General features: G+C 36.2%; 1 protein-coding gene across 1 annotated transcript in view; it reads left to right on the forward strand.

The window, feature by feature from the left end:
- Positions 1 to 21982, forward strand: part of PTPRD (protein tyrosine phosphatase receptor type D) — a 317656-nt gene that overhangs the window by 13959 nt on the left and 281715 nt on the right. The window contains exon 2 of the mRNA XM_066180841.1: positions 7801 to 7968. Within this exon, the coding sequence (XP_066036938.1) occupies positions 7884 to 7968 (85 nt within the window). The 5' untranslated portion in view covers positions 7801 to 7883. The remainder of the gene's footprint in view (positions 1 to 7800; positions 7969 to 21982) is intronic.

Raw genomic sequence — 21982 nt, forward strand, 5'->3', positions numbered from 1 at the left:
GGGAAAACCATGCACAATTATGCCATATCTTAGTATGGGAAATGCATAGTGCTTCTATTGCTTCAGGAAGTTTTTGTCTTTTATTACCAAATAATTTTATAATGCAAACTACTTTTGAAAAATAACCATTTCAGCTCTCCATCTCTTCCTCTAATACAATTGTATTGCCACCAGCAACATTATAATAAAGTGCAGTCAGGCTAAACTAGCTGCAGCTGGATTGCTGTCCTGCGTGTACTGTAAATTCACTGTCTCAGTCAGTCATGCTTCAATCTGATTAGCCAGCAAGTATATTGGATAGTTTTGAAACAAAACCATAAAGTGAAAAAGAAAAAAAAAGTCATAAAAGAGGAAATTGCACAGAATAGAGAAAAAATGCATTATAATACTGAAGTTAGACTTGACTTCTTAGCTCTGAACTTGCAAAAGTATTTCTAGTTTTATTTTACTATCTGCGGTACCGTGTATGCTTCAACTATGTCTGATCCTAAAGATGAAGAATAACCTGAATTTTTTGCAATATCCCTGCTGAAAAAGACACTGGAAGGGCAAAATTGTCTTGAAAATAAGATGGCTGTTTAGATATAAGCAATGTTAACGTGTGTCATGTGCATAGCAGCGGAGCTGTAGAGTCATGTTGCTAGGTCATCCACATACCGAGCTCTGTGAGGAAGCCACAGACAGATGCCACCTCTGACAGTAACTGTGGTCTCATAACTCAGCTGTTTATGGTAGAGTCTAGCTGCTCTTGGTAGTTGCGCTTTTTCATAAGACTGCTGAGAGCATGTGCTTGAAAGCTAGTTTTGGAGACCCTTTTCCTGGGAGTGTCTGATGAGTATGTAGTATATGACAGTGGCTTTGAGGATGTTTTTGTATGTGGCTCACATGCGCATAGATTTAGCCTCTTCTGAGAGGTGATAGCTGCGTGGCTCCAGTGTTTTTCAAGTTATGTAATAGCCAGAGAAGACTAATAAAGTGTATATGGCAAATACCCTAGTACTACTGATAATGTTCTTTCACTTTTTCTTATTTTGAGGCAAACACGTTACAAATCAGTCTAAATGTTTCTGCATAAAAACAGTCATTGTACTGTTCTTAAACCAGATTTCAGAGGAAACAACTAGTAGAATCATAGGATCTAGAACAAAATATGTTGGAAAAGACATTTAAGATTGAGTCCAGCTGTTACTGTTACACTAAGTCCATCACTAAACCATGTCCATGATTGCTGAGTCTGGGCTGACAACTCAACCAGCTTCACAAGGAAGCCTGTTCCAATCCTTAGCCACCTGTCCAGAGAAGAAATTTTTCCTAGTATCCATTCAAAACCTCCCCTTGTGCAACTCAAGACAGTTTACTCTTGCTCTGTTGAGAAGAGACTGATCCCCCACCTGGCTACAACCTCCTGTCAGAGTGTTGTAGACAGTGATAAGGTCTACCCTGAGCCTCCTTTTTTCCAGGCTAAACACCCCCAGCTCCCACAGCTGCTCCTCACAGGACTTGTGCTCCAGACTCTTCATCAGCTCCATTTCCCTTCTCTGGACTCACTACAGCATCTCAATGCCTTTGTTGTACTGAGGGGCGCAGAACAGAACACAGGATTTGAGGTGTGGCCTCACCAGTGGTGAGTACAGGAGAACAATCCCTGTCCTGGTCCTGCTGGCCACACTATTGCTGCTACAGGCCAGGATGCCATTGCCCATCTTGGCCACCCGGGCACACTCTGGCTCATGTTCAGTCACTGTCACAGCACCCCAGCTCCTTTTCCTGTGGGCAGCTTTCCAGCCACTCTGCCCCAGCCTGTGGCACTGCCTGGGGTTGTTGTGACCCAAGGGCAGGACCCAGCACTGGGCTTTGTTGAACCTCACACCATTGGCCTTGCCCCATGATCCAGTCTGTCCAGAACCCTCTGCAGAGCCTTCCTGCCCTCCAGCAGGTTTACAGTCAACAATTGCACACAACTTGGTATTGTCTGTGAATTTACTAAGGTTATGTTCAAATCCTCAGTAAAGATATCAAATAGAACTTGCCCAGGATTGATCCCTGGAGGACACCGCTAGTGTCCTGGTGATTCTAAACCCCTTAGTATGGATTTCACCTTGTTTTCTCTGCTGTGGCTGAAGAAAGAGTAAAATAACAGCATAGCCAAGATACTTACTTTAGCTCCTCTTTATTTTTTGTAACCTCCTGCTCTTTTTTTTTTGCTTTTCAGTCTCTCTGTCTGTCTTTCTTGGGTGTTTGTTTTGTTTCTTTTTGGGTTTTTAATGTCTTTTTTTGTTTTCTTGGTTAGGTTTTTTTTGGGGGGGGGGGATTTTGTTTGTTTGTTTGGGTTTTGTTTGGGTTTTTTTTTGTAGGTCTGTTAATTTTTATTTTAGCAAGTGTCAGAATAGAGTTTGCTTCCTTTAATTGCTCATATGGACAAAGCCAGAGCAGGACTGTTTCAGGGTTAATGTATGCAAGGAATTCACAGGAGTTAAGGCTGGGGTATTGGCAGAGTTTATGTTTGTTTAGGCAAGAAGTCAGTCTTAGTAGAAGATGTTTCGTTTGTCTGCTTAATATCTGTGGCTTTGTAACACTATTTTAATTATTTCCATAGATTCTCAACAATACACAGCTTTAGTATCCATAGCCAGATAACATGGTATGCTTTTCTCATCTAGCAAGACTATTTCCAGCTAGTAGAACTTCAGCCATTGCCAGCATAAAGCTTTTTCTTGAGCCATTATTTGGAGGCACAAAGATAAGAAGTTAGGCAGTATTCTAATGAATCGTTTCTGCATCATGTATAAAAAAAGTTCTTACAATCTGCAAAAGTGACTAAGATGGCAGAAGATTGTAAGCATTGAGATACCTGTCTACTTACAACTGATATTTTAATTCATTATTTAAAATGGAACTGAAGCTGTATAAACATCAGGCTAGGCAAGGTTTTCTCCGTATGGTTTAAGATTCCATATGAACATAAGTCTGTAAGCAAAAAGCCAGAAGCATTTAAACAACTTTCTGTGTGAGGAAAATATCCAGCGATGTGATTTCTCGGTACTTTGCTAGTGTTGAGTTGATTAATTCACTAAACAATTTAATCAATTTACTAAATAATTTAATCAATTTCTTAAGTTACAAAAAAATCCAGTCTGTTTTACATGGTAACAGAGGAATTTTTGTTGAAGTCTAAAATAGAATTACAATGTAGAATCAGATTGATATATTAAATTATTTTATATAGTCAAAATTCTACCTAGTACTGCCCCTCATTTGTGCTTTTATAGTGATGTAGTTAAAATGCTTGCATAATATCAGAAACCTACTGTTTTAGGGTGGGTGCTCGCTCATCTTGGAATAACTGTTACTGACAAATTCAGCAATGGTAGACAAGCATTAGGGTAAATTGTTATCCAGAGACTGATAAGACTGAACTTTGGAACACTCAGCACAGCTGTCCTTCAAATTTCCTTAATCATGTGTTTATATTTTGGAGTTTTTAAGAATAAAAGCATAATGAAACATGGAACTTTTCCAGCAGGTCAACTGTGAAAACATTTATCCTGTTTAATCAATAAAAGAACAAACAAAATGTCGAACTTCTCCTTCTGTCAGTTGCCCTCATTGCTTTGGAAAATACATTTAATTCTCTTTAAAAGACCTTGTTTTACCCAGAGGTATTTCTGAATTGATTTTGATTAAAGAGCTTCTGAGAATCAATTTTATGCATTATTTTCTATTCTTTCTAGTAATGATCCAGCTGTCAGTTATGTTTTTGCAGCCAAGATTTTTCCATGAAATTTATTTTCTTTTCTAAGGAGGGGTCATGACTGATATGCAAATAGAGGAAGTATTTGCACGTCATCCATCACTGGTTGTAGTAATATTTTAAATTTCTTTGTTCTATTTCTTCTCTTGCATTTCCGTGGTATTAGAAATGGAAAAGTATGTAATTCAGGATTGTGGATGTGATGAAGTGTAGAAACAGAATTCCAGCACAATCTTCTGTTTTAATCTTTGCTTCCATGTATTCTTAGAGAAACACCATTGGTTGGTTGTTTGGTTTTTTTTTTAATATAAGGTATATCCAGTTACTTTCCTAATGGGAAATATGGAGGGTTTCTATGGGAAGTCTTTTACACAAACCAGAGATGACCGTGAACTAAAATCCTATCTCTAAACAGTTTAGAAGTTTGGAAAAGTTGAACCAGAAGTCCTGTTTGGAGCACAAATGAAGTCTCATACCTTCATAATCCCTTTCTTCCAAAACTTTGTAAGTTACTCTTCGCTTAGTTTTTTTTTGTCAGTGTGGCTCCCTGCACCTGTTATGAGTTCTTTTTTGTCCGTGTTCAAGTCTTTTCTGACAGCTCTTCTCGGCTGAGCTGAATTTGTGTTAGCAAGCATTTAAATGCACATTTAGGCATGGAAAAACAAGCTGATTTAAAAAAAAAAAAAAACAAAACAAAAAACTGTTTACTTTTTTGTTGTTGTTTGTGAAATTTGCCCCCAGGTATGTATTTCCTATAATTGTCTTGGAGCAGGAGCCATCTTGTGAGTACTGTGATAGCACCTAAAAGATTATTTTTGCTACTAAACAGACTGCAGGGAAGCATTCTAGTGTTCAGATGTTTCATTCACCCAGTTGATCCTTTTGAGGATAATTGGTACATGTGCCCATGCCCTGGTAATATCATCTGCTGTGCTTCTGCAGAGAAGAATTCTTTTTTGTCTCTGCATTGAACACTATGGAAAGCTGCACATCTGCACTTTTAGTGATCCTATTAATAGATACAACTAATCAGGGAAAATCTATCCTTACTTACTTGTGTGTTATTGTTAGATGTGTTACCTAGTTTCATAGATAGCTCTTTTAGAGATATTGGAAGAGCCATTTTTGATTATTTAACACAGCAGTTATACAGCACTTAACCTAAAATAATAACAACTTTTATTTAAGGTATATAAAGAGAATTTTTTTCTAAAGAACTGTTGACCTCTCGGTAGTTGTTGTGATCTTCTGCCAAGGAGAAACCCCATCTTTCTGTCCTGGTGCAGTGTGAATGTTGTAATAGGGGCTGCTGAGAGAGTACCTCACCCAGGATTAATTCTGCAAGGCAAGTATTGGTCCTCTGATGACAAGGCTAGTGTAACTTGCTGCTGAAAATGCTCTTTGTGTTTTCACTGTCTTCAGTACCACACTCAAGATGTAACGGACCATCAGTAGGAGGAAATACAAAAGGAGCTACATCATTTAAGAGTTAGTGATGCTTTACATGAGTCTTTCACTTTGAAACTACTGATGTGGCTTGATGTGGAAGCTGATAGTTGTCTTGATAATTTCATTTAATCCTTTTAAGGAATTAAATATTAGTTTTCACAAATCGAACAAGTACTTATATACCACATGAAACAAATCAGTGTTGGTACGGTTGTCAGTCAGTACCAGTGTCTGAAGGTTTGTTTTCCTTATGGCTAAAGCTAAGGCAGATTTCTGTGGAGAATCTTGATAGGACCTGATTGTCTCTTGGCTTGCTTTTCTCTCTGTTACCAGCCTATCACCTGCATGCCTCCATTAACAGTGTATTTTCAACTTGAAGAAAAAACCACTCAACTACCGTCTTTATTCTAGCACATATGTTTCCTTAAGCTAAGATACTAGAAGTTTGCTTGAATGCCTAAGCAGGTAAAGAGGGAGAACAAGCAACAAGCAAAGGGTCTTCTGGAAACCTTGGTGTTTATCAGGTTAGCTAAAGTCATTACTCTCAGAAACATGGAAGAAAGGGAATACTGAGGGCTTTCATTTTGTGACCTGAGTGAAAACGAATATTACCTTCAAAGCAGACAAAATGAGTGCAGTATTCCCAAGTGGTTGTATGTGCATTTAGAATAGGAGAATGGAATGAGGTTTCACTAAAAAAAAAAAAAAAAAGAAAAAAAAAAAAAAAAAAAAAAAAGCTCTTTTTTCTTTTCAACCTTTGCTTTGCCAAGTTTTGGGTTTTGTGATACATCCCTTCATTTGCAGGCATCTTGTAGAGGATAAGTGCAAATTCATATGTCAGAATCATAAAGTTTTAAAAATTCCTCTTTTCCCCAGGCAGACAGTAATATTTTTCTGTTACCCACCACATTTAGTATTTTGATGGAAGTGCTTTAAATGTATGAAAATAATGTGCCCCAGTGCCCCATTAAAAAAGTGTTGTATAAAACAAGTACCTTTGTGGTCACCATTTTTTCCCCTTCTCTGCTGCCCTTATTAATTACCAGTATTGTTTCTTCTCTGCTTCTGCCCCTGAAAGGAGTGAGGGAGTACTTAGGACCCACCACATTTCTCTGTTCACCTTCACAGATCAGCTAGCATGGTTGTGTACTAATGAAAAGATAGTTTTGTTCTAGAGTCAGTTGCCTTTAGAGATAATTCAGGGCTCCCCTGTAACTCCTGCATTCCAAAAGAAGCAAGATAAAAATCACCTCTTCCTTGCAAGTATATTTCATACATCTCCATCTTTGTGATAGTATTGGAATCATTATACGGCAGTTGGCTCTGATACGCTTGCACAGACACAAATTAAGTCCGACAGGACTGGTGTCTCATGGACTTTGCTGTCATTTGAAATGCTGGCATGAAGATGGTAGCGATGAAAGGGGAGACCTGGTGCCTTTAGCATTTTGCCTGTGAAGATTTCTTAGGCTTGTATATTTTGATAGCAGTAGCTGATTCAAAAGATGGTTTTAAACAGAGATTCATAACATAGCATAGATTTCTACCATCTGCTCATGTCTTTTCTTCCTTGAGTAAATTCTTTTGAGCGTTTCTCTGTACTGAAAATGGGCTCATTGTGCCACCCACAAAACTGTATGATCTGTTCAGTGGAATAATAATTATTATACTTTTTTCTCTGCCCTCTTGGTTTTCATCTTGACTGCATGGTAGCCACTTGTGTGGTAATGAAGAAGTAGAATGAAACTTAACAAATAAGTTTACTTAATAAGTTAATAACTTAACTTATATGTTGCAGATCTTTCAGAAAGTATAATTGCATTTCACATTATTTTAGTGCCAATGTCAGGCTGTGTAGGGATATCTCTAATATTTCTTGTCTGAGGATGAAAATATTTTTATATTCCTTAATTTCTTTTAGTGTAGCTTATTTGGACAAGGATAAGACACGGTTTCTTCTAGTCAGGTACTTGAGCTGTAGTTCTACCACTGTATAATATTCAATTACACATTCTAATAAATGAGATGGATTGAATTGAGATCTCAGCCCTTTACCCTATGCCAGATTTCTGTTTTTCTAGTAGGCATAATTCAGATATGTATAGGAAGTCACAATAGGATTTTAACCTTTGAAAGTTGCTGAACGATGCAATATGTTAATAATACGTTCTGAAATAGATTTTGCGGTGTTATTCTTACCAGATGCCAGGGTGTCAACTCCCTGTTTGCATGTGGTTTTGTGGGTATCTAAGCTGCTTTGATTACCTTCTCGCCACATGCATTCCAGTGATGTCTTAAACCTCATCAACTGTACTAGTTTGTTTTGTTCAGAACATGCTGTTGTTCTAACTAAAGATTCAGAATATGACAGTTGCTTGATTATGTGGTAATGGTACACTAAGAAATGTGTTGTAACAGTGCTAACATATACTGTGTCTTGGATCTTCTTTTATATACCAGTAGCCTGAAATTAATTATGTTTCTTTTGCTTTATGCCTTACCCTTTTGTCTTTTAAATTGTTTTGCCTTGAATTGTGAATGCGTAAAAAAAATAAAACTCTGGCCTATTTGTCCTAACTGTATTTTTTATCTTTTCACAGGCTCTGAAAATACTTCATCTGAAATTTCAGACTGGACAGACTCCCAGTGGCTTCTAAGCCAGTGAGAACAAGGCTGCCAAAGCATGCTGGTGCCAAGCTGTCGGATGATGCACATAGTCAGGCCAGTTGTGGTGCTCCTGTGCTTGCTACTCTATGCTGATGCTGAAAGTAAGCTTATCATTCATTTATGCTTAGGTCTTGGCCATCATGAATAATTTTGTTTTCAGCTGGTGGTTGCTAAGACTTTCGGAATGAGTTTCCTTTTGAGTGATTCTTCAAAAACTTCGAGATCCTCTCTGGATGACAACCAGTATTTGAAAAGGATTGTTTATGCAACTTCCTTACTGTTCCTCTTCTTAATGCTTCTTTTCTTAAGCATGGAATGGTTCATACTAAGGCGGTGGAGACCACAGTCACAAAGTTACACAGTCAAAACAAAGACCAGCCTTGCTGACCAGAAATTGGTCAAATACCTTAAAAGATACGTGTCATTCCTTGAATAGTTCTGTCTTAACTTGGATAAAAACAAAGAAAATACATCCCCCTCCCAATTAATACCTAGTCCAATTAAAATTCCTGTCCCTTTGTAAGTGCTGCAACAGCTGTTCTAATGTATTATTTCCGACAGCTGTCATAGAGTACAGTATCCAAACAAATCAAGCAGAACTGACAACTTAGTGGCTGGCCTAAATATGTGACAATTTAGTGAAGAAAGGCACCTAGATTTACTTCTACCGAGGGGAAACTGCTGGATTTTGGTCAATTAGGTTATCTATTAATGGGAAGATAATATCTTCTTTTTAATTAGGAAATCATTAGGTCTGCCTTGTTTACATGTGTTCCTTCTCCCAGCTGTCCTTTGGCTTCTTGCAGAAGTAGTCTGCAAACGAGAAAAGCCATTTGCTTTCTACCAGTTGATCTGCAGGTTTACTGCAAGCTGTTAACGCTGGCTACAAGCTACCTGCTAACTTTCACTTCATTGAGGGATGTTTTCCTACTTTTCCACTAGTTCCTGTCTCTATGCCGACATATGACCAATCAATAACTTTGTTTCAGCTCTGTCTTCAGACTATTTCTGTGGTTTTTTTCACATGTCTGTTAAATTAAGTAGAAACGCGGAGTAATATAGTAAGCTTTAGTAAGGGTGGATTAATCAGTTCTCTATAAATACATTCAGAAGAGTTCCTTATCACCCCACTTATCACCTGCACTCCATGTATACCGAGTCACAGCAGCAAAAGAGATACAATTTTTTTTCTGTTTCATGGTTAGTAAGATTTTCTTCTTTTAAGTGCAGCTATGTGAAAGTGAAATAAATGGAGGAAAAAAGGATGAAACATACATGTTTGTTGTGTACTGACAGCTGAGGTTCTTTGGCCCCTTTCCAGTTAGATAATGACCAGCTGGGATGATTGTGTCTAAGGTGAAGCCAAGGACATTTTAACACTTTAGCTGCAAATAATTAATTGGGAATTGGGCCCATATGTTTTGCAGTTGTAGTATTTCGCCTGTTTAAAAAGTTGTAAGAAGCACAAAGATCACAGCTTTTTGTGACAGTTTCTCTCAGAATGCGATTATGATTGTCAAGTAATATGCACCAGCTTTTAAGTTGCTTAAACAATTATATACATGTAGACAAATGGTATACATTATATAGTATTAATTAAATTATGTATCATTTATATGTTTATGTGACTCCACTTAATACTGCATTTATACTGTGAGTGTTAAATTAATGTTCTTCTATTTCACCAATTTCTTTGAGGGTCACGGTGTAGTTACATTTTCATCTTCCACACAGTACTTTATTTGGGAGATACAGTTATCTCCACAGATACAGTTATTTTGTGGCCCGGGTGAGATAAAGCAGCATCCATGATCCTTCTGTATGCAGACACACAGAAGGATGTGTTATCGTCCACAATCAGCCTCCTTACCTGAAGAAAAGGTCCTGCTGTGCTGGAGTTCCTCTGCCCTCTGCTCTTACAGATACTCTTGCTCCTGTTTTGTTTTGCTCTTTCTAGAAGGGCCTCAGATGCTACTTTGACCTAGTGCTTTTCTTGAAATTCTTCACAAATAGTGGCAGGACCATGTTACTTCATTTTAATGGGGAGAGGACATAAAAGGTGAGACAAAGGGAGCCAAAAAAAAAAAATTTTTTTTTTTTTGTCAGCCTGTAAAGGCTATGCTTTCTTCTTTCGCCATTATTTTCCCATTGCTAAAATCAAGGCACTGCAGAAGAGAAGGTGTATCTAAACATTGACACTACACTGTACACTTTATAGAGTAGTTGCAAATGGGTAAGGAACTCATGCTCTTCCAGTCTCACTGTCAAAGCACTGTGAGTGAGATCCAAGTAACAAGCCAGTTTAATGCTACTGAACAGGTTACCAGTGGTAATCCTTAGTACTTTCTGGTTTACGTAAAACCTTCACATCTTAGAGAGGGAGGGAATGAGGTACCTTTGTTACTCTCCATCATTGTAAAAGACCCCACACTGAAATATGTTGTCGTGGGCTGATAAATGTAGTGTGTAAACAAGTATGTGTGAAAAGTAGGTTTGATTCTTACTCTTTAACTAAATTTACACTTGACTGAGAAAAGTAAGCAAAACTGAAAGGCTGCAAAATTACCTTTGCTGTTTTCACCTTTTGATGTTAGTAATATGATGTGATACTTGTAAATACTGTAAATGTAAAGAAGTAAAAAGTCTCAAGAACATGAATATTTTTTAGATGTCTTCTTTTGTGTTTGGTATTTGTAGGTTCCAGGCACACTAAGAAGGAGAAAAGAATATTTTCGCTGAGGAAAGAAAGTACTTGTTCATTAGTCTTTATTGAGGAACAACAGTCTGCTAGTCTGCAGTGTTTTGCATTGGATGGGCTGTTCTCAGTGGTGTTGTTGGCAATGCTTCACCGTATTGAATGAGATATTAGTAATATAGCTTTGTTTGTCATAAGAAAAGTAGTGGTTTTTTTCATGTTAATTTTTCTGAACTGACAGAACAGTAACTATCCAGAACCTTTATGCAGGTTCATCTGTTTAACAGCAAGATGCAGATATGTTTCAGAGACTCCTACATAACATATTTCTTTAAAAAACCATCAAATATGGTACATTATAATGTGTTTCTGACCTTGCCAAGGGTCACTGAGCTCACTTAACCACTGAGCTCAAAGAAATATAGGAAATACAAAATCCATCTAAAAGTCTTATTCCTGGTCTTTCCTAGTATTCCAGTTTTTGAAAAATAAGAGTTTAATTTGTATTAATAGAATCAAATATTTTTCTGCAGATAGTCTGCATCCTGCTTTTTCAGTAATTTTGCTTCTTGTGCGTCTTGTTCCTTTTCCACATTGAGAAAGGCCTGACCACCAGCATTTCAAAATTCTCTGCTGCATTCCAGTAACTTTGTCTGTTTAGTACTCTTCCTTCATTCTTGGTTACATAGCTTCTGCTCTGACATTTTTGTTACTACTTTGGAGATGTTTTAAAAGAGAAGCAGCAATTCTCTCTTCCTTCAGCAGAAGTGTTTGCAGCTTACTGTAAAAAGGCAGACAGAATACTCACTAAGAACAATGCATTTGTTATATATTGCATCTGTTCCCAGTTGTTTGAAAAGTGAATCATGCTTAGCTTGTTCTATGGCTTCTAATGCATACTGTGACAGTTGCCAGTGTGCAGGTAACTACTGTACCATACCATCATCTCTAGGCCAGGATCAGTTCTGACAGGACAGTGATTACTTAAAACAGATGTTGCGGTAGTTGAGACAAATTCTTGTTTAATGGGATGCAAAGACAATAATTTAGTATTGCTGAAACCATTTTTTCCTCTATATTTTTTCTTTTTCCACTTTTTTTAAACTTTTGCTTTTCTAGAACATGTGTTTTTCCCTGCTGATACCACTCTTTCTCTTTAAAAACTTTTTATGTTCTTCAGCTAACTGAAACACATTCATGCAGTCCATACTGAATTTTTTTTCTCTCTAAGTACTTGTCTGTAACACTAAACTACCCAACAGATCTTTGGAAGCACTTAAATTGCAGAAAGCAGTTATGTTGTACTAAGTCTTACAGGTGGACACACATGGATCATAGTAAAATCCCTCACTGTTCCAGAACAAGTTCGTAAACACTATATGGGGCAGTGAAGACCAGTCTGGAAATTATTTACTTTTTTGTACGTGTACCTTTTATAATTAGGACTGATTTTTTTTCAGAGTAAATTAGATTTACGTTCAAACTCTGACATCTTTGAGCAGGTAATTTCAATTAACTGCTTTCAAGTATGAGCCGTGACAAGAAAAATTTGAAGATGAAATATTTCTGTTCTTTTTTGGTAATTTTTTACAGTATCATTTGTCTTTATATTAGTGTTGATAGCATGCACTGTGTGTAAGATACAGCCCTTTGGTTATATTGCTCTTCTTTTTTTTAAGAATGATGATGTATTCAAGAGAGTTGAACTATAAGCTGGGGATTTTTTGGGGGAAGGAAAATCTTCCAATTTTCTTTTATATCCTTTTTTTTTTTCTCCAGAAATTTTGATATACTCCCCTCAATTCAACCCTAGGACATTTTTCAGTTGATTTGATGAAAATTAGTATATACTGTTGCAAGAGTAATTTTATATTTATGTTTATATTAAATTTATTCTGGACTTCTTAAATACGATATTACATCAAGTAAATCGCCCATCAGTTAAAGTTTTAGTTTTAAGGGAAAGTGGGACAGTTAGTCATGCCAGACCATGCTAGATGCATTCATTTTGCTCTGAAGCAAAGTAAAGGCTTTGGAATAAATATGATAGTTGAGATTAAGAGTCAGAGAAAGTGAAAATGTTATGCGATAATTCCAAACATACTGACTTAGCTGCAGAAACTACAGGTAATAAAGCTCTTTGCATGAGTGACGGTTTATCCAACCCTTATTTTTCAAATCCTTACATTGATGGAAATTTGAATAATTTAGTTCCAGCAGTAGCCGTAACTACCACCATATCTGTTTAACCTGGTGTAAATTATCAAGTATTAACAGCAAAATTATGAGCTGCTTGAGGAATAAAATTTTTTGATTTAAAGGATTTTTAAAAATCTGTTTTTTTGTTATTTCTAAATCTGTACATAAAAAGACATCTTGAAGTGTAATATGAAAAAAATATTTGTGTGTATTTTGTAAAGTGTAGATTCAGAATTAAATCATCAAAGTTTTGGACTTAAGAACAAATTGAAGAAAATTACAGAACGGTTCTTCTGAACATTTTTCTGACTACATCTCTGCTGCTCTGAAGGTGGTTGCTGTGTCTCTTTCAGAGGTGATGTCACTGCAGGTAGTTGTAAGCTCCTATCTCCCTAAAGCAGAGCACTGAATAGAGCTGAGTTGCAAGCTTGGGAATCCAAGAAGCATTAAGCCCTGGCAACTTTGCCTTTGCCCAACTGCAGAGGCAGTGAAGTTTCCCAAGTAAGAAAAGCCTTTATCTTTTGAACTTTTTTGAACATGCATAAAACCAGGATCAGAAAACCCAGGGTGTCCAGTCTTCCCAGACACCCAAAACTCTAGATCCGGGAACTGTCTTTTAATGGCCTTACAGAGTTGGAAAAACCCACATAATTTAGACTAATGTTATCTGTTAACAGCAAGTGTTTTTGGAGAAACTACAGTATGGGTAGTTATCTTGGTGTGTTTAATTCCCTGCAGCATCAGTAATGACTGTTGGCAGATAAAGGAATGTGAGTCATTAATATTCCTCTGTCAGAATTGGCAGTGAATTCCAGTGTGTCTGCTAGATTGCTTAAGAACATGTCTGCATACTTCAAAAGTTTACTAGAGGTACATATCACAATCTCAATATAGGAAGGCTCATAGGAAAAAATGAAGAAGAAACAGTTGTACAGAAAATTTAGTTTTGTGGGGTTTTTTTGTTTGTTTGTGGTTTTTTGTGTTTTTTTTTTTTTTTTTTTTAGTTTTTTAAAGTTATATTCACACAGCACAGCAACTCCTGTGGTGTTTTGCAGTATTTTTACCCTGTCTGAAGCTTAACCCTCACTGTCTGAAATGGAGATAAAATGTTGAGTAGCGGCATCTTTTCAGTAGTGAATTTCTGACAACGTCTTTGGAAAATTTTAAATATCTGAACATATATAGAAATGTCACCATTCACTTTTGTCCACCCTATCTTGCAGTAAACTCTCCCCAAAATAACATATGTATAGGATGATTTTGGCTTAAGCAGTGTCAGCTTGAAGCCATATTTGTTCAAAGTAATTAGGTAAGTACTTTTTAATTTAAGCCTTTCAAATTCTTGTGAATATGAAAAATATTTTTAAGAAATTTTTGATAGTACAAATTGATTTGAAAATTGCTAATTTATTTTGACTGCTTCCTTCTAAAGGAAGTTATGTGAAGAATAAAGTTACACCTTGACTTTAAATTGCTATAAAATAGGTTTAAACATGAAGTTGTGTACAAATTGCTACTGTGGCTTTCACAGAATTATACAAAACTGTACATGTTATGAAAAAACTGAATGTAGAATTTTGTCGATTACAAAGTTCATGCTATATAATTGAGAATATATTGATAAAAGAAAAAATTTGAAATTACTCATAAACATAAAATTGAAAATATGTGGCATATGGTCACTTCAGTTTACAAGAAATTCTGGGCCATGCCTGTAAACACTTTGGACATGGTCTTGCTGTGCAAAGTAGTAGCAAAGAACAGAAATTTGCAATGCATAACACATTCTCAAATTCATACAAAACATAAATTCTGAGAGCCTTTTCCCAACAAGGCTGTTGTCAGGAAAAGAATTCAATAGAAGTTTAAAATTAGTTCTGTTAGGATATAAATTCTTCATCTGTATGTCTTTGTGAAATCTAAGTGGGTAGAGTTTTTTTCTAGTTACTGCTAAGGAACTGATTTTTAGTTTACTTTGTAAAGCTTTCTGTGCCTTCTACTTCAGGACCAGTATATGGATGGAAGAGAGCTTCTCCTGCAGTTGGTTTTATTTTAATGCATGCAATTGTGAAGAAGGAGGCAGAAACAACAAGGGAAAGTGATAAGGAATTTATTTTGGAACTAAACATTAATTAGGTATGGTCATTTCCAGGGAAGTTCCACCTGTGTCATTGTTTTCATCCAAGAATATCATATACACCTCAATTTATAAAGTAACTGTAGAGAATATGGGCAGGTGATGTTTGGACTGAAAAGAGAAATAGTCATTTGGTGTCCTGTTCTAGTGAAAAAGCATAAATTTTACTGTCAACAAAGAGTGCACAGTATCTCTAAATGTACAGATTTTGAAAATAAACAAGGGGGGAGTTGTATGAAAAACGGCTTGTGTTAAGATGAGGTTGTAGGGTCTAACATCTTTTGATTGAAAAGCAAAGATAGAATGAATGTGAATGAAACAGAAAATTAACCCTACTGATAAGGGCATAATGAGGCCAGTAACATACTGAAGTTTGTCAGTGGTTGCTAACAAACTGGTGAAAATGCAAGGAGAAAAACACAGATTCTGGACTAGGCAAATACTTATATCAGTTTTGATAATAGCTTTTTTATAAATCTGTAGGCTTACTTCAGCTGATGGATATGTATTTTCTTCTTAGACTGTAGCAACTGTAATGGCTTAGCTCAATTAGTTTAATGGTAATTAGTGGCTGGTTGTGGTCAATTACATTGTATCTATTGGAACAACGTGCTTAAATGTCAGTTTGCTACTATATGAGTATTCTCAAATTCAGATTTGATGGATTTTATAGAGAGTATACAAGGTGCTAGACTCATTTCAGAAGTGACAAAGAGAATTCATTTGTTTATTTTTTTCTAAATGTAAAAAATTTAGCTTTAAACCTGTGAGTAATTCTGCCTGAGGAATAAGGAAGAGGAGGAAATCATTGGAAATGGTATAAACCTTAGTGCACCTGCATCTGGCAGAGTTACATAAAATGCTTTCAGTGACAGCTAAAATGGTCCAGAGGATGAGACAGCTGCCATGTGAGAAGTGACTGAGGAGGCTGAGACTCTTTCATTTTCAAGGAGAATTGGCAGAAGTGGGTTGTGGGAATTATGGCTAATGTCTGCAAAACTACTGAGGCAGAGAAGAGAATGAAAACAGAATGGATATCCACCTACTCAATAATATTAGAACTGTGGAATTTGGGGATTTTAGTAGAAGAGTTATTAAAAGCAGGTAAAAATTGAAATTACTGTTCATTTTTGTGGAGGCGGACTGTATTTATAGTTGTAAAGAACTTAAAAAATCCATGCATAGGAGGTCCATAAATTAGTACTAAAAGAACAAACAGGACTACCTCATTAATGTATTTACACATATGAAGTAAACGGACCTCAAAAATTGCCCAGGCTAATATGCCCATATGTGGCATGTTCTCTTGACATGGAGACATAGTAGCAGACAACAAGACTTACTGTGTCCTAATAAGGCATTTTCTGTAGTCTTACACTCAGAAATCCATATAGTTTCAGGAGACATTGTGCATTGTGTTCATTGACACTAACTTTTCTGGTTTGGAGATTCTTGTCACACTATATCAAAATTATATCACAATGTGGTATATTTGAAAACTAGGAAGTGAAATTAGAGGCTATGGCAAGCATTCAAGCAAATGCAGTTTATCATTTTGGAAAATTACAATATTAGTGTTCCCAATAGCAGAGGTCCCATATGTGCCAGCTCTCTGTGTATTTTTGTGTGCATATATTGCTTTGGGGCAGGAGACGCAAGGATAAGTTATTTTATGGGATGTGTTATGTACCTTTACAATTCGCAGATAAAGTACATTAGTGGAAAATCCTAGTCACCTTTTCTCCCTCTTTTATAAACTTTCATCTTCAGACATACTCTTAATGTGAAGAAGTGTAACATGTTCACTGACCTTTTTCAGTATCTGTGGTCTGATGAAAGTGACTTAAAGGTTGTAGCATCTAAAGATGTATGCACTCTAAAAACTGGAGGTAAACTGCAACTCAGAAAGGTCCCACAGCATCTTAGGAAGATGACACTATTTACTCTGTAAGTCCAGGTTTTGAAATCAAGTGGATACAGATTCCCTGAAAAAATACATATAATTCCATTTAAAATTAAATGTCTCATAAGAAATTAATTTAGATGTCTTGAAAATAATTTGGCAGTGCACTATTTAAAGATAAATTTGTTTCTATTAAAATTTTAAGTTAACTGAACATGATTCTCTTGAATTGAGATTATTTGCATTCTGCGTAGCAGCTCAGTGTTATTTTTTATCAAAAATTAGAGACTTCTAAAAAGATTACAGTGAAATAAAGTGCTTTGGAGACTCCTAAGTACGAGTGTGGATAACCTGAGGATGTTAAAAATAGCTTTTAGATTCACATGAAAAATGTGAGGGATTTTCCCATGGCAGAAAGTATCTAGAAAACTTTTCTCATCTATACACCATTTGACAGCAGCTCAGGACTCACACAGAGCCGGAGCACTTTTGGTGTCTTGAGAACCTTGTGACAATTCATGATAAATCTCAGTTTAGGTAGGTTATGTATAAACAATTTTGAGAAACCTGATCCTTAATCTTTCTGGATTTTTTTTGTGCATCAATTACTGGATATGGGGGGGAAAAAAAAGGAGCATTTTTTCTCAAAGCTGTATAACTTACAGTTATTGCTAAATACTAATAAATGCATTTCCAGTACTCTTTCAATTTTCTGCTTCTTTTTTTCCTTCTGAATAAACGCAAATGTGTGAATGAAGACTAGACAGGATCTTTAGCTACACTTGGCTGTGAATTTGCGTATTTGATTTTGAAATGCAGAATTTGGATAGATTTGTGGATATTATTTATATGAAAATGTTAGAACTTCTGGCCAATTTATTTTCAGATCCCCAAGCACAGCAAGATTTGTTTACCTTTTCCATAGCCAGAAAAATCCACCTTTGTCTAGAGTGCCCCAAACATTGTTTTCTCTTCAGTAGAGTATAGACTGGTATTTTTGTATGGGTTCCTCTCTAAAATATGCACTTAATTGAGAATTTATAGATGCCTTTGTTGATAAACACTCATTTCTGCCACTGAGCAGATCTTCTAAGTCTTTAGCGTCTGCATTTTTTTGTATATCTGCATCTTTTTTCCTATCTATGAGTGCATAGCTCAGTGTCTTATTGCAAGATACATTTTAACTTGGGGTAAAAGCTGCACTACTCTGGGAGTCTGAAGATCAAGAGTTTGTATTTCTTTGATGTTAATAGATCTGTCATGTCATTTCATTGTACAAAGAAAGCATTTTGAAGGATCAAAAGTGAGAATCAAAAGGGGTCTCTTATGTAGGAGGAGCAAATCTACAACTCTCAGTTTTTTGTGTGGCAGTGTGTGGCCCTTGTAATCTTGCTTTTATCAAGATGATTTTTTCTAATTCCATGTTAGTATTTTCTTTCTGGTGTATTGCTGTTTACTTCTTAGGTTATGAACAGAATGTAAGACTGCAGCTGCAAATCATCAGAACTCATTGAGCTGTAGATACATTGAAAAAGTAAAGACTACTGTCTTATTGTGTCTCAAAAATTGTATTAGTTAGACATCTGACTGTAGGCAAGAGTAGGGTCTGTACTGAGACTGTACTTTGAATCTGGGATATTATGTCTTACTTTTTTTCACCAGAGTCATCCAGGTACCCTATCCAAAGCTGACTTTCAGGAGATAAGTTAATAATCTTTATTTGTAGTGCCTAATAACATGTATTCTAATGTTACAGGTAGATTTTAATAAATTTTCAGGGTTTTTTGTTTGTTTGTTTGTTTGTTGGGTTTTTTTTTTGTGTGTGTGTGTTTTGTTTTTTTTTTTTTTCTTTTTTAAGGAAAAGAATTTGCAGAGGTTGTCAAGCACTCCTTGCCTTTTGGGAGAATATTGCTAGGAAAGTGAAGGGCAGGTAATGCACAATTACAAAGAAAGCTGTTGTCTTTGACCATGTAGTATGGCTACAGGCACTAGGATCTCAATGGTATCCCAAAGACTGATTCTTTTAGAGGGCTACTGAAATTTCTTTTCAAAAACTGATTCAGAAAATAAGAAGGTAATTTTTAATACAATATTCTCATTCAGTTATACTCAAATGTTTTGAGATTGAAGTTTTAGAAAAGATCTTAAGCTCTGTGAAAAATATTTCATTGCTATGAATTTCTGATTGCAACACTAATTTTTTTTTAAGATAAATAAATTATGCTACTTCATTCTGGAAAGGAATTTGTATTCCTCTAATAATTTCTTTTCTCTTTAGAATGCAGACATGGTCCAGAAAAGACATTTAACATAGAAATGATGTAAAGGTGAATAAGAACTGAAATCACAAATACCATTTAACTGTAAATTGGATTTTAGGGTAATTTAAATCTCACCACTGGAGTATTTATCTCTAAATTCTCCTAATTTAAAAGCTTTTAAAGGAGTGTGCAAAATTTCTCTGATAGTTAATGCATTTTTCCCTTTTCTGCCGAAATACCCTAAGTTGCACAAAGTCAGCAGAATCCATGGTCTAAAAATATTGTTTATTCTCCTGTAGTCATTTTTTTGTTTATCAGAATCTAACTACCCGGCTTCAAATCCTGGGATTTTAAGGGCAGCAGTTGTCCTTACACCTGCTCTGCTAGGTGAGTTACCTCTTACAGTCTGTGGCCCAGTTTTCTTCAGGCAAAGCTGGAGTGCATTCTTACTGGAGTTGAGGGGGATGCCTTCTGCTTTTACAAGGCATGCTTTTTGCTGTGAGGAAGTACTCTTTTGCTGCTCTGAGTGGAATGCAGAAGGATTGCTGTGCACCAGCAAAGACCAGCAGCATGCCATGCCTAAACTTCACCCCTCTATGTTCTTTGGCACCAGAGGGTGCCTGAGTTTTCAACTGTGCTGTGGGTCTCCGTGGGCCTCACCCTCTTAGTGAAACAATTCTTATTTCCTGTGTTCTTCATTTACCGTTTGTACCTCTTCTCTGCATCCATTTTCCCCTTCAGCTCTCTTTATTCTTCCTCACGCTAGCTTCCCCACTCATCTCCTAGTCAAAAATATGCGCCAGTTTTCATAAGCGTCCTTGGAATCTGGTCCAGAAATGTTGTCAGTCATGCATCACTAAGTAGAAACAAAGCAGGAGCACCCATGTGGAAATAATAGACTGAAAAATTCATCAAAGAAATTTCGTGTAAGTTGCTGAAACTCATTGGAGGTCAGTAAAGTCATATTATAACCTAATGTTTAAACAGTATCAACTTTGCTTTCCCCTTACTCAAATCAATGTTTTCTCACTTTATTTCTGATTTTTGATATTTGACTTGACCAAACTGTTTCCAAAAATCACAAAAATCCTTTCAATAGTATCTGTGTTGTACAATCAGACAGGGAGTCAGGCAGACAAGACTTATTATCTGCTGATCTTTCTGTACTTTCAGTGAAGAAAAGGTAACCTCTAATTAATGACATAAAAAGAAAGTCAAACTCTAATTTTTTTATCATTCTAGACTATACGGACCATCTCAAACGGGACTGTAATTGTGCACAGGTATTCTTTTTGAAAAATGGCATTCCATCTCTGCAAAGAATTTGAAGGATTTTCATTTTGCTAAAATGTACCATTCTACCTCAATTTACTAGACTGTGGGATCTGTAGAGTTGCTATTCTGGCAAAGTCTGTTTTGTTTTTTTTTTTTTTTTTTTTCTTTTCTGCATACTTTTTTTTTTTAATGCTACCTCTATGTTTCATTGATTCTACTGCAGTTTTTCTCATACTGAAGTAGCACTGCCTCCACAGAAACTACCTGTAAGAAAAACGTAGTTCTCAAGATCCTATCCTAAAAATTGGGAGTGTGGAAAATCCCCTTTTTCTTGGATTGTAGTACTGCTGTTATGCATTATCTTAATTAGTCTCAATAATCAAATCAATAAATGATTGGCACTTACCCCTTACTAACAAAGAGTAAAGATTAGTGCTTTCTTTCTTGATCCCCCAAGACCTGCTTTTTCAGTTCTTCATGCAGCTCTTCATTTGTGGTGTTTGTGTTGTCAAGGGGCATGAAGTCAGTGCACTGCACTGTAACTCTGCAGCACTGGGAAGGGGTTAACCTAGCCCGTTGGTTGTACTTTCAGACAGACTGCATCTTATTTGTGTCACCTCAGTGAAAAATGAAAGAGAGTACCAAGCTGAGTATAGCTAATTAATACTGTACAGTGAACCATGTAACTTGAGTTCGTTGTAGAGATATGACTTTTTAACAGTTAGTTTTCATTGCTCATGTTTTTTGTAGGAATTCTTTTGTGGATGTATATTTCAATAAAAATGTTTTAAGTAAAGGATGGTTAATATTTTGCTTTAATGATACCAGGCTGTACATTGACCAACCCTTATTCTCAGTGGTAATGCTAAGTCTGCATGCCAAATTAAAAAAACGCAAATTTTTTTCTAGTAAGTTCATCAGCTAGTATTTCACTAGCCAATACTGTATCAGCTAATACTAAATGAGCTAGTACTGCTTAAACTATTCATGCTGATCAGCTAGGATTGAGTCAAAACAGAGATCTTTTTAAAACTACATCATTGGCAATGACTGATTTCTCAGGCTTATGTGACAGTTGGCAATTTAATTTCAAGCGAGATATCTAAGATACTGGTAAAAATTACTTTGCCAAAGGAGTTATGAAGCATTCTAACAGGCTGCCCAGGGAAGTGGTTAAGTCATCATCCTTGGGAATATTTTGAAGATAGGTAGTTGTGGTACTTAGGAATATCTTATGTGGTGGACTTGGCAGTGTTGGATTAATTGTTGGTCTCACTGTTCTTAAGTGTCTTTTCCAACCTGGATCATTCTTTGATTCTACCCTGGAGTGCTATGTAAAGCTCTTCTTTCTAAAGTTCTAAGAAATGTTCCATTAATCTGTGTCTGATCATTCACAGAAACCTTTTTTTTTTTGCATTTCCTCAGGAATTCACTTATATATACTTGAGATTGACATTTGCACTTGGGTTCATTAGGAAAATAAAATGAAAATAGAGAATGTCTTACATTTGTGTCCCTATATAAAGTATTTTATCAAAGCAGTTCACAGCATACTGATTCAAGGGACCTGAGCAGGATGGAGACATGGGCTTACAGGAACCTCATGAGGTTGAAAAGAGGCGAGTGACGAAGTGTCCCTTGTATC

The sequence above is a fragment of the Chamaea fasciata genome, unplaced genomic scaffold (assembly GCF_029207755.1).
Source record: "Chamaea fasciata isolate MVZ Bird 193981 ecotype frontalis unplaced genomic scaffold, bChaFas1.0.hap1 SCAF_4, whole genome shotgun sequence".
Taxonomy (NCBI): Eukaryota; Metazoa; Chordata; class Aves; order Passeriformes; family Sylviidae; genus Chamaea; species Chamaea fasciata.